The 12,636-nt window shown below is 43.3% G+C and overlaps 1 protein-coding gene across 1 annotated transcript in view; it reads right to left on the bottom strand.

The window, feature by feature from the left end:
- DNAJC24 (DnaJ heat shock protein family (Hsp40) member C24) overlaps positions 1-12,636 on the bottom strand; it is a 29,363-nt gene that overhangs the window by 13,843 nt on the left and 2,884 nt on the right. The window contains exon 3 of the mRNA XM_075567338.1: positions 2,448-2,586. Within this exon, the coding sequence (XP_075423453.1) occupies positions 2,448-2,586 (139 nt within the window). The remainder of the gene's footprint in view (positions 1-2,447; positions 2,587-12,636) is intronic.

Here is a 12,636-nt window from a genome sequence, read left to right as displayed (position 1 = left end):
AGAATAAAAGAATTAAAAAAGATGATTCATATTAAATAAATGTTTTTTCAATAATGTTGATAATGCCCCTATTTGGCTGGTATTTTAACCCTATATTGCTGGTAGAAACAGCCCGACATACAATACACTAATTGCAATGGTTTCCTGCGCCAGCGGCCTGAGAATATACAATGTGCGTCACGTCACGGTCGGTCATTCTTATCTCGCCCCATAATAACATCTACTTGCCCCAACCACTAAGCATCCGTTTGTCGGATAAAGCAGGGGGTTCTCAAATACAGTCCCCAAAAGATCAAGTTTTCTGGATATCCCAGCTTCAGCACAGGTGGCTCAATCAGTGGCTCAGTCGAAGACTGAAGCTGGGATATCCTTAAAACCTGACCTGTTGGGAGGATCTCGAGTACAGAAGTTGATCACCCTTGGGGGAAAAAAAAAAAAGTACGGGGAGTATTACCAGCAGGCGGGGGAGTGACAGGCGCAGACAGACAAGGAGGCTGCTTTGCTCGAGCAATACACCAAATCTTGCAAATAACCTGCAGAGGTAGTGGGGCTTTTATAAGACCCGTCCAAAAAAAGTGATGGTGGCTCTGCATCCAAGATAAGCCACAGTGTGTTACTGCAATGTGCTGCTGAGTGTTTCCCCCATAGGCAATGCACCATTATTGACTCCCCCTCCCATTAGCGAGGAGGGTGGATACGCATTTATTGAAGGTTCTAATGGAAGGCGGAGGGTCTCCTATCCCCAGGCCCAGGCAGGAAGACAGACAATCACATCATGTAACGGCAGCCTGTGTGTGACAGATCTGACCTACATTCCCCCCCTTTCTTGCTGGCAACAGCCTGTCGCTGTTTTAAGAAGCTATTTTCTCTCGGATGTACAATAATAAAAAAAAAAAATTTGCAGGCAGGAGTGGCCTGTTTACAGGCATTCAGTTCCACTTTAACCCCTCCGATGCGCGCGCGGCAGTACAGCTGGTTACAAAAATGCCTGCCGTTCGCAGACGTAATACAGAATGTTTACGGTCTGACAAGTGTATATACTTCCTTACACTTTTAGGCTGGGCTGCTGCTTTGGTTATTAAACATTGACACTCAAATAATTAAAACACACAGCTCAAGTAGCTGGTGAGAGTCCGGTTTTCGGGGGTTTATTTTATTCATTTTTCTAGTAAAAATAAAAATCTGTGGCGTTTTTATTTTTCTGGCGTTTTCATTTTATGAGAGATAGTTTTTCTATCCTCTGTCAACTCAAACCCACGGGCATTTACATGTGGGGGTTATCTGCACTCCTCTTTCAGTTTCCGCCCTCCTGTGGTGTTTTATCTCTTGCCGGTGTCTGGGCTGCTACACAAGGCGAAACGCGCGGCGGACTTACCATTTTGCCGTCCACGCTAAGGGGCTGGCCCTTCTCCGCCACGTAGCATTGTCATGGCAACGCATCATCATGCGACACGGGTCACCATGACAACACAGAGCTGCAGCAGCAAAGCCGTTCCGGAGAAGGTAAGACCACCCCCCACCCCAGCCCCTCCCTTAACACACAAAAATTGCCACTCTAGGCTTCAGCCTAGTCAGTCTCGCGGGTAATTTGCCTCTGGGCGGATCTTCATAGGAAATTAGGCTCTCTTTGTTTTGTTTATTTAAAAAAAAAAAAATCTGTTTTAAACCGCAAGATCAGGTATTTTCCCTGTTAAAACCTAAAACCGGAATCCCTATATTTGGTGTACGGTTTATTTATTTTTTTAAACAAGGAATTTAACCAGCACGGTCTGAACCAACACCACCTTAAAACTCACGCTACCATTTTGTAAGACAAGAACTCCGAGGAGCGAGTCTTACAGAATATGTACAACATGCTGCGAGCTGGGGCTCCGTCTCCGCAGCGGAGGGTGCTACAGAGATTGCAATGGTGCAGGGAGCAAGGATGAGTTATTTTATGTATATCTGTATTTATATAGCGCCCACAGTGTACTCTTCGCTTTACAAAGGCAATACATTACGGGGTATTAGAATAAGCGCAGCAAAGTCAGACAACAGGAAAGGAAATCCCTGCCCCGGAGAGCTTACGCTCCAAGTGTTTTAGCCAAATTCACTACGGAACTGTTCAAACGTCCACACAAAAAAACCGAGACGCAGAACCGAGGGCGCCAGGTATGACGTTAGCAAGTGGCACCACATCTTTAAAAACCTGCAAGCACCGGTAATTAGCGCTCGAAAGTACACGTGGCACCTGTTATTACCCGGCAGGTTAGGCCCCCTTCACAAGAACGACCGCTTCTCCCGCGGTGTACACCCCGCCAGCGGGGGGCACCGCGTCCGCTGTACCTGCACGGAGCAATAAGGCCGGGACAGCAGCCTGCCAAATAAAACGGGCTTTCCTTTCGGTTCTCTGCACAGGACGCAGCTGTACGAACCAGGAAAGCTCCAGCCGCCGCAGGGACACCTACCTCGCTGCTGCGCGTCATACTCGCGCTTGCTCTCTTCGTCTCCCAGAATTTTCCACGCCTGGCCGATTTCGATGAACCTCTGCGCGCGTTCCTCAACGGGTCCTGCTGCCGCGTCTCTGCTCTGCTTGTCTGGGTGACACTGCCAAACACAGGCACAGTGTGGGGGGGGGGGGGGAGGACAAGCAACAAATCACTAACACATTGCAGAACATCCACATGCAGTTCAACAAGATGGCCGCACACACTGGGTGAAGCGCCTCACAGCAGGCAGGCGTGGTGCACGGTAAAGGAAGTTAGGAATAGTCCATTTAGTTCACGTGATCTAGAATTCAAGCACAACACAAGAACAGCAAATAAAGGGTCATTTATTGGGTTAGAAAACCGCGGGCCTGTGTGTGTGCTTTTCGAACCTAATAAATGACCCTTTATTTGCTGTTCTTGTGTTGTGCTGCAATTCTAGATCACTTGTGACCTAAAATGACACACACCCCTATATGTGCAGAACTTTGATGTATTCAATTATTTGAGTGTCGTTTTTCTGTCACAGGAGGGCCAGTGCTTAATTATTTGCATTATACATCATTTATTTACCATGCACTTGGGTCCCCAAGAGAGTGTTACTCATCTTAAAAAGCTCAAGATTTGCCTTGTGCAGGGCATTTGTGTTTCTGGACATGGAATGACGCTGGTATTATTGTGAGAAGGCAGAATACATTTCAAATACAGCCACATAAGCATCTATACAAGCAACAAAGGAAAGGGTTCTTTACAGTAAGGGCAGTTACAATGTGGGATTCATTACCCATGGAGACTGTGATGGCAGATACAATAGATATCTTCAAAAAAAATGTTGGACATCTTTTTAGAAAGGAAAGGTAGACAGGGATATACCAAATAAGTAAACATGGGAAGGATGTTGGTCCAGGGAGTAATCCGATTGCCAATTCTTGTTGTCAGGAAGGAATTTATTTTCCCCCTTATGAGATATCATTGGATGATATGACTCTGGGGTTTTTTGTTTGCCTTCCTCTGGATCAATAAGTAAGTATAGATATAGGATAAAGTATCTGTTGTCTAAATTTAGCATAGGTTGGACTTGATGGACGTATGTCTTTTTTCAACCTCATCTACTATGTAACTATGTATATACGTCTCATTGGGTTTTTTTTTGGAGTGTTGGTTCCCATGTAGAATTATTAGAATATGCACCAGAATAGGGGCGGTCCGTAACGCCAATGGAGGGCTGTAGAACAGGCCTGGATTTCCAGACTAAAGGTCTGTCAGTATGTGAAGTGTATTCATTTGACAATATTTTGGTTATTCCCAAAGTTGGGTGAAGTTAGTTGTCCCCAAGGATTGTTTCAGAACCACAGGACAATTTTATTAAGCCAATATACTCATTTTAAGTTGGAGTTCTACATGCAAATCCTCTTATCTCAAAGTACTTCTGTTTCATCACGTCACTGGTTCCATTGCAGGTATCGCCTATACTACAGTAAGTGGGCTTATCACAGATAAGGGATGATGTTCTAGTTCGCGGACAATGATTCACATCCCACTGTTATGTAAAGAGGTCTTGCAGGAGCAGTTAGCCTGGAGCTATGTAACTTTGCTTTGTAGCCTCTATGCTTCAGCAGCTTACTAATTACGTAGCATGTTCTGTCAACGTTTTCATGCTTTTCATCTATTAATTGATCATTCTGCCAAGCTAATGCTATTGCAGCATTTGCTTTGAATTCCTCGGCCTACTTTAACTTCGAGAGGCAACAGGCAAACACCCCCAAAAGTTAATACATCCAAAAAAAAAAGGTCACAAGCACAATGTGTCAGAGATTAGAAAACAGGGCAGCAATACCAATGTTAGCGATTCCCTGCATTACTCTTTCCCCGTTAAAATTCCCCACAATGTCGTCCCTTCCTTTCAGGGTTTGTGGAAGGACACGCAGGAACGGAGTTACAGCGCCTTTTTATAAGACAATATCAAGTAAAGGCCACAGACATTTAAATGTGGGGTTATCTAAGGTAGAGAGAGTACGGAAATATTAAGGACTAGAATACTAACTGGAATGGGATTCATTATTTGAATCTGATATATCTCCTTATTTCTAGTGAGTATAGATATATGTATTTATTCTTTGCTTAGAATCCCAGCATATTCTGCCCTCCAAAAAACCCTGTTTAAGGATTCCCTCAGAGCAGGGGGGCTCAACTCCAGTCCTCAAGCCCCCCCTCCCAAAGTCAGGTTTTCAAGATATCCCAGCTTCAGCACAGGGGGCTCAATCAGTCCCTGCTTCAGTAGTGGTGCCTCAGAGACTCGATTGAGCCACCTATGCCGACACTGCGATATCCTGAAAACCTGACCTGTTTGGGGGGGATGGAGGGGGAGGCACTGGAGTACCCCTGTCTTGGAGTGTATATGAACACAAAGCATCATTATCCTCCATATTGCGTTTAAATTCCATATTATGATGCAAACTCACTAACCGAGAATTAACCCGGTTTAATTTTGCAGAATTTCTGAAAGATAAGATGAGACATTTTAGTCTATCCCTGGGCTTGTAGGTTAAATGCCGAGAGAACGTGCAAAGACTGGGACCAGTCATTCCAAGAGAACAAAAGAAAGAGGGACTTTGGTAATAATCAGGAGACAATGAACGCTCCTTAAACTACCATCGGTAACGGGGGTTGTAGTGATATATGAGACGGGTGCTGTACTTAAAGGATAAATGTCAAATTACTCGTGGTACCCGCTACAGCTTCACTACTTTATTCTGCATCGTAACAGAGGGTGCAAAATAGAACTATGATGGAATAAAGCTGATACAAAGTAATGAGGTGTGCCAGCCAGTGATCACCCCACAGTTAGGTATATTCCTTTTCTTATATGTTCATCACATGTATACTGCCGTTACGACCCATGTCGTTACCCAATGCAATCATCACATATGCACATCCGCAGCATGCTTTACTGTAAGAATAGGGACGTCAGGTTTCTCTGCTTATATTTACATGTTTTACCAGGAAGTAATACATTGAGTTACCTCTCGTTTTCAAGTATGTCCTGATGTCCCATGCAGCTTCCTATTGGCCTGGGTGACCGAGAGCTTAAGGCCTGGGACCCGGTGCGCCCGGCGGCGCGGGCGGCCACACGCGAGTTCCCCACCAGCAGGGGAATCCTGCGGAGCCGGTCCCGGTCCCCCCTGGCTGCACAGCGCACTACATGCTGTGACGCGTCAGCCGCTACAGGATACAAGAGAATGGTGTTCCCTAGCGTTGACGCGTCACGTGGTGTGGCTGTGAGCCAATGAGGAGGGGAGGCTTCGGGAGGAGGAGAGGCTTCGGGGAGCGGGGAGGAGTGTGGGGGGAAAGCAGCGTGAGTGCCTGTCTGTGTGTGTGTATGTGTGTCCCGCTCAAACCGCCCTCTCCCGCCCACCTCCCGCCCACCTCCCGCTCCCTACAGACCGCATATCGCGGTCTGTGTCTGTCAGCGCCCCGCCTGTCTGCAGTGCGGGAGCGCTGACAGAGGGACCGGGGCCTTAGCCTTAGACCTGAGGAGCGGCTACAGGCACCCACTAGAGGTAAGTATCTCGGGGAGCAGGGGTCCCCGGAGCTCAGATTAACACTGTTCCACTCCGGAGACCCATAGCTTCCCACCTAAACCCCCCCTCCCCCCCCCCCCATGTTCTAGTCCTTTAATGGGACGTTGTAATGGAAATAATGGAGTGAAAGAAACGGGACCAACCGGTTTGACATGGATACGGACGTTTAGGAGAATGTAAATATCTATCCAACATACAAAACTACAGTATCTGCAATATCCTTCATCAAATTGTGCAGGGTTTTGTTCAAGAAAATCATCAGGAGGAGTCTTACATTTTGCCTTTTTTTTTTTGGTTTCATCTTGAAAAGATGATTGGCAGATACAATAGATTTGTTCAAAAAAAGTTGGATATCTTTTTAGAAAGGAAAGGTATACAGGGATATACCAAATAAGTATACGTGGGAAGAATGTTATATCCAGGGAGTAATCCGATTACAGGAGTCAGGAAGGAATTTATTTTTCCCCTTATGAGATATCATTGGATGATATGGCACTGGAGTTTTTTTTTTTATTAGCCTTCCTCTGGATCAATAAGTAAGTATAGATATAGGATAAAGTATATGCCGTCTAAATTTAACATAGGTTGAACATGATGGATGTCATTTTCAAAACTCGAATACTATGTAAAACAATGTTAAAAAATATAAATATAAAAATAGGGACAAACATATTCTACATACTCAAGGTTTAGTTTACTTGTTTTTTCCCCAAATCTTACAAACACAGGGTTCAAACAGCAAATGCTCTGTCTCGTACTAGCTGGCAATAGTTTACAATTATTATACAATTTATTATATTACATACCCTTCCCCCGAAACCTGAATGATTACAGCATTCTAATTATGCTTTGTCTAATAGTAAAGGAAATTAACCCAGTGAGCGACAATTGCAATTAACAGTACTGTCACCTTCTCCAGAGCCTAATAGCAATAATGCGCACTCGCACGCAAGAGAGGGAGTTCAGCATGGAGAACTCAGGCTTACAGAAAGTCAGACCAGACATTGGCTAGAGGTGATAGCCTTAAAACCTGGCCTGTAGGTGGACCATAAGGACTCAATTGGCCACTCCTGAAAAAAGGAGTATGCTAGGCGGGATTATTTCTGCTTCACAATAGCATAAATATTTACGGCTACTACAATGGATGCAGAAGAAATTACACGTATGAAGAGTGTGAGGAATCTAGAGCACCATGTACAGAAACGGGAACCTTATGCAGACGGGCTTCTAGAAATAAGGCTTCAAACCACACAAAATGTTATGAAAAGGGGGATCAGCAGACATTACTGCAGCACGTTTAGGACCAAACATGAAATTGTAAGGATAAGGCAAATAGCAAACTACAACACACTACTGCCACCTAATGCATATCAAAGGGCTGCTCTGTACACGATAGGTGGCCGATCAGAAACATTCGTACACACCGAGGACGGTTTGGTGTGGCGGCTGCAGACCGAGATGCGACGAGCTTCAGTCCTTAATATTTCAGAATGTTTTGCTTCGCAGACTAGTTTGCAATGCAACGCCCTGCAGTCACCCTTTGCAGCAAGGGGTGAAGAGGGGGTTACTCATTAAGGTCTGTTACGGGGTTAACGCACCGTAAACAGGCAATCAACACCTGTTCTGGTGCGTTAACCCACAATGGACCGTAATGAATTTGCCCCGAAGTGTTACAGCTACAAAAACAGTTCGTTTCATATGCTCCCATGTGGCAAAGGGGAACCATTACCTCCCCATTGTATGCAATAACTTTATTTCATATAGCGCTTTTCTATCAATCGGCTCAAAGCACGTCACAATGACAGTATAGCACGCGGTACACAGCACGTAGGAATTAGACAGTCCTTACAATCTCTGATTTGGTGCCTGAGGCACATGGAGATAAAGTGACAAGGAACCGACCCTGCGACTTTAACCAGGCTCCCCAGTTTCAAACAGTGTCTATACAGTATATTCCCAAAAAGATCAATCCTTGGAAGGACCGACAGTCCGTGAACGTTGTGTGTTCCATTTCCAATTCAGAAACCATTATATAAAGCCCCTGCCAAACCCAACACCAATCTATCTTCAACGATGAGCCAAAATCATATTCTTTACCATGGGGAAAAAAAAAAAAAAGCGATCTTATGCCCTCTAGCAATTTCCTTCAGGAAACTGTTACACTTTAACACACGAGGATCATGTATGTGACTATAGTTAAGTTCTTTACAGCCGAGTCCATCCCAACACAAACATATTATTCCCACCTGTGTCTGTAGTTACACTGCGGTCCCCTTACCCTCGCCGGCTCAGAGAAACCCATACAGTATAGAAGAGTTTACTGTAAATGTTTAATCTTCACCCCAAATACTGGGGATTCTGGGGTGGGGGAGAGGGGCTGCACGTATATTCCTCCCGCTTAACTGTGAATGCAACATGTTGAGTTATATTTATCCAAGCCGCACTTCCATTGTACTAGGAGGCATCACAATTTTTTATTTTAGCAGTTATAGCTCTGCATTTGAAAAAAAAAAAGAAAAATGTGAAAATATTAGCAAATCACAGTAATAAAAAGCAGGAAAAAAATAAATAAAAAAAAAGACAAAGCGTCCCCCCCCCCCTCCTCCTATTTTCGCAGGTCACGTCCCTATAAACAGCAATCTCCATAAAAACACACAACAGCTGCAGGCAAATTCCGAGAGAGATCTGCACTGACCCTAAAAACTCCAGCAAATATGAAATGGGCGAACAAAAATTCATAGTGATCGGACCGAACAATGGGTTTGAATTAGTTTCATAGTTTTATTGTCTCCATCACAATTGTCTGCGCATCCATCACTTCCAATGATGTAAATTCGCCTCCGCTTTATAACCACACAGGCGCCTCATTTCCATAGATACTTGGCTACACGCCAATACCACCCATGCCCATTTGCTCCTAATTTCTGTCTACACTAGGGCACTGCTGAGCCAGAGCAGAGGCACAGCATTTGCTCATAAGAGATTTAGGATGCCGGTTTATGCAAATAAACATGTTCCATTATTCCTAGGTATGACAGAGCTCATTATTCAGGTTCAGTTGGATAGATCTATCCATTCATATACACAATCCAAGCAGCATACATAACAAAAAAATAATACGTTTTAATATTTGCAGCTTTTGATCACCTTTATTGAAAACTAATTACCTAGGCTGCAGATCGATTCGTTCTCCCGAGCTCGATCAGCAAAGATCCTGCTTCACAGGGTTCACTAAATGGCCTCCTTTCAGTTTTCAAGTCAATCCAGTCATTCAGTGTAACTCAGCAGCTACAATGTATTCTTATGTTACGAAGGTAACAGTATCTATTATTACAGTTTGCAGCTCAAACTGCTGGGAACATTGGCAACAACTGATCACAAACAGGAAAGTGTTACAAAGCTCTAGCACTGCTGGGGAGGTGTGCTAACACCTTGCTATAGAAATCACAGGGTGCTCAGTTATTAAAACCAATGAATGGCATTAAGAGATGAATTTAAGAGAGAAAAAAAGGGGAAGGTAGTACTGTATTTATTATCTAATACTACGGAACTGATTAATTGAAATAATAATAAAATAAAAAAAACGTAGGATATTGCTGGGATTGCTCCTTTAAAAGTAGGACATGAGTGACAGCCAATTAGCAGAGGAAATTAGTGGAAATAAATGTGCATTAAGTCACCGAGTGCTTGGGAAGGAGGATAAAGCTATGATTCGTACACGATTGGGAAATGCAGGTCAGAGTGTTTATTTGGAGACTTGTCTGGGGTTATAACGATGGTGGCCAAGGGAAAGGCCAGTGTATTGTATCAGGATAGGGCATTAAAAAAGGGAGCCCCAGTCAGTCATTTTATATTGTCCGGAACATCAGAGCAAAACGTTGCCATGTATCCTGTGTCTGGCACCAACTCATGTTAAAGGGGCAATCCGTCCTAGGATGAAAAAAAAGTGCCCGGCCGTGACACGTCCAATAGGTTCCATGCAGGTGACCGACACCATTTTTATACAAAATCAGGCAAGTTTATAGAGCATATTCTTTTTTTTTTTTTTTATTAAACATTTAATGCCTCAAACTAATATTATAATTAAACAGACACTAAGAAAATACAAACTGATTTGGTTAGATGATTAAATATTTCTAAAGGAAGATAATCACATTGATTAGGTGTTTAAAAAAAAAATAGTAATACAGGCATACCCCGCATTAACGTACGCAATGGGACCGGAGCATGTATGTAAAGCGAAAATGTACTTAAAGTGAAGCACTACCTTTTCCCACTTATCGATGCATGTACTGTACGGCAATCATCATATACGTGCATAACTGATGGAAATAACGCATGTGTAACAGGCTCTATAGTCTCCCCGCTTGCGCACAGCTTCGGTACAGGTAGGAAGCCGGTATTGCTGTTCAGGACGTGATGACAGGCGCATGCGTGAGCTGCCGTTTGCCTATTGGGCGATATGTACTTACTCGCGAGTGTACTTAAAGTGAGTGTACTTAAAGCGGGGTATGCCTGTAATGTACTCCCCACTGTGTGGGATGACACTATTAAAAGGGCATTCATCGATGATTAACTCAAAAGGAAGATTTGTGTACCACTGGTTTCATCCTTTTTTGATATCATTGTTATTTCCCACTCCTGAGATACCAAGCTCAAAAATGCAGGGATGGAAACCTGGGATTACCAGAGAAGTCCAAGAAATATAACTACTAACTCTTTCATGCACATGTGTAGCAAAGAAATGTGCTCCCCCAGCAAACACAGAGTATTGCAGTAACATTCAGAATGGGGTAGATAAATATCATGGGGTTCAATGATAATGGTGCAATATATTCAACACCTCACTGCACAGGTCAGCGACACCCACTGTGTGTATATTTGGGGAACAGTGCTGCATATTAATAAGCTCTTAATGCACGTTGCACTGGAAGAGGCCACCGACGCATTGCACCAAGGGGTTAAATAAATAGCCCCCCCATTACCCAACGTCCCTGGAGAGGTTAGCAATTGGGGTGTGGGTGTCTGCTTTAGATGTCTATATTATGATGTGCTTAGAAATGTAGCCTGATCCAAGCAGCACTTGGTTAAAATATACTTATGTATCTTTGTCATGAAATTATATAACTTTTTAAAAATATATTATTTTTTTTTACTGGTGTTTTAAAACAGCAATCCACACTTTTTTATTGCAAATAAAGTGAAGAAAGAAATTACTATATTACAGCATGAATACACGGTTCTCTTTGGAACTGTAGTTAAATATATGTACATAAAAAAGCACACATTAAAAAAAAAAAACAATATACTGTACAGTAATAATGTTCTTAAAGCAAAGTTAAAAATACAAGGTGATTTGATATGGCTTTTTTTTTTATAGTCTTAAAACTTTAGAACAGGGGCCAGTGCGGATTGCATTGTTTTGCATCACTTAAAGACAGAGCTGGCCAACTCCAGTCCTCAAGGGCCAGCAACTGGTGACGTTTTCAGGATATCCCTGCTTCAGCACAGGTGGCTCAGTCTTCAACACCTGTGCTGAAGCAGGGATATCCTGAAAACCTGACCTGTTGGTGGCCCTTGAGGACTGGAGTTGTCCACCATTGTCTTAAAGACATCTCTTCTTGACCGTTTCAAAATAGTTTTTATGTTTACAATCTGATGCTTTTTCCCCCCCCTCCCCAAGAAATTTATAAGCGCTTAAATATTAGGTGCCGGGAGGTTAAAATGACGTTTTCCTAAGGCCCATGTCAGTCTAAAGGTTTCCATGATAACCTCATGTTTAAAAACACCAGAAGTTAATATTAACTTTGTTTCTTTTTAAAGATCGGCGCATGCTCAGGGGGCAGGATACTAACATTATACGAGTTAAACTCATTTAGTCTTCTAGAGAGGGGGGGGGCGGGGGAAGACATTGTAGTTTTAAAGCATCAATTGGCACTATTTGTGAGTTCTTGGTAGGTATACATGTGCCAAGCTCCATCAAATAAAATTCTGGAGGTGAAATTTGACAGAAAGCAGACGGCGGTTGGTTTCCCCATCTAATTGCCAGTGGGAAATAGAACATAAAAGCTGATTTGCATATGCACATTAGACATCCTGCAGTCTACTCATTCTTTACCGATTCTCCACAGATGTCAACCGTTAGATAGGACTAAAGTCTATTTCACAGCGCCACATCCACAGATATACAGAAGGCGGGGACGGGTCTTCTGTATGTGCAGATTCCCCCACACAGAAAGAGGGGCCTGCCCTGAAGGGACCACACCACTATTAGCCGTTTCTTTCCGTAGTCCATACACAGAAACATTTCAGCTATGCCAGATCAGCATGTGGGATTTTATTGTAGATTTGACCGAAAGGCAATAATCAGCTGAACACATTACACAGCAGTATGTGCTATTTTCAATAAACCATTGGAAAAGAGTGTTGCAAAAACACAAATGGGATTGTAGGAGTATGTTCAGGTGATTTTTGCCCAACTGTAAATTAAAGTGTATACAGTAAAACCCCATCATACTGATGTTACAGCGTAGCATGTATACATTATATCTGCAAAAACAGAAGTTCAGGGGAATGGGTTTCTTAACACT

The sequence above is a fragment of the Ascaphus truei genome, chromosome 12, assembly GCF_040206685.1.
Source record: "Ascaphus truei isolate aAscTru1 chromosome 12, aAscTru1.hap1, whole genome shotgun sequence".
Lineage (NCBI taxonomy): Eukaryota > Metazoa > Chordata > Amphibia > Anura > Ascaphidae > Ascaphus > Ascaphus truei.
Note: the sequence above shows the minus strand (reverse complement) of the source record. Positions and strands in the feature narration are given on the sequence as shown.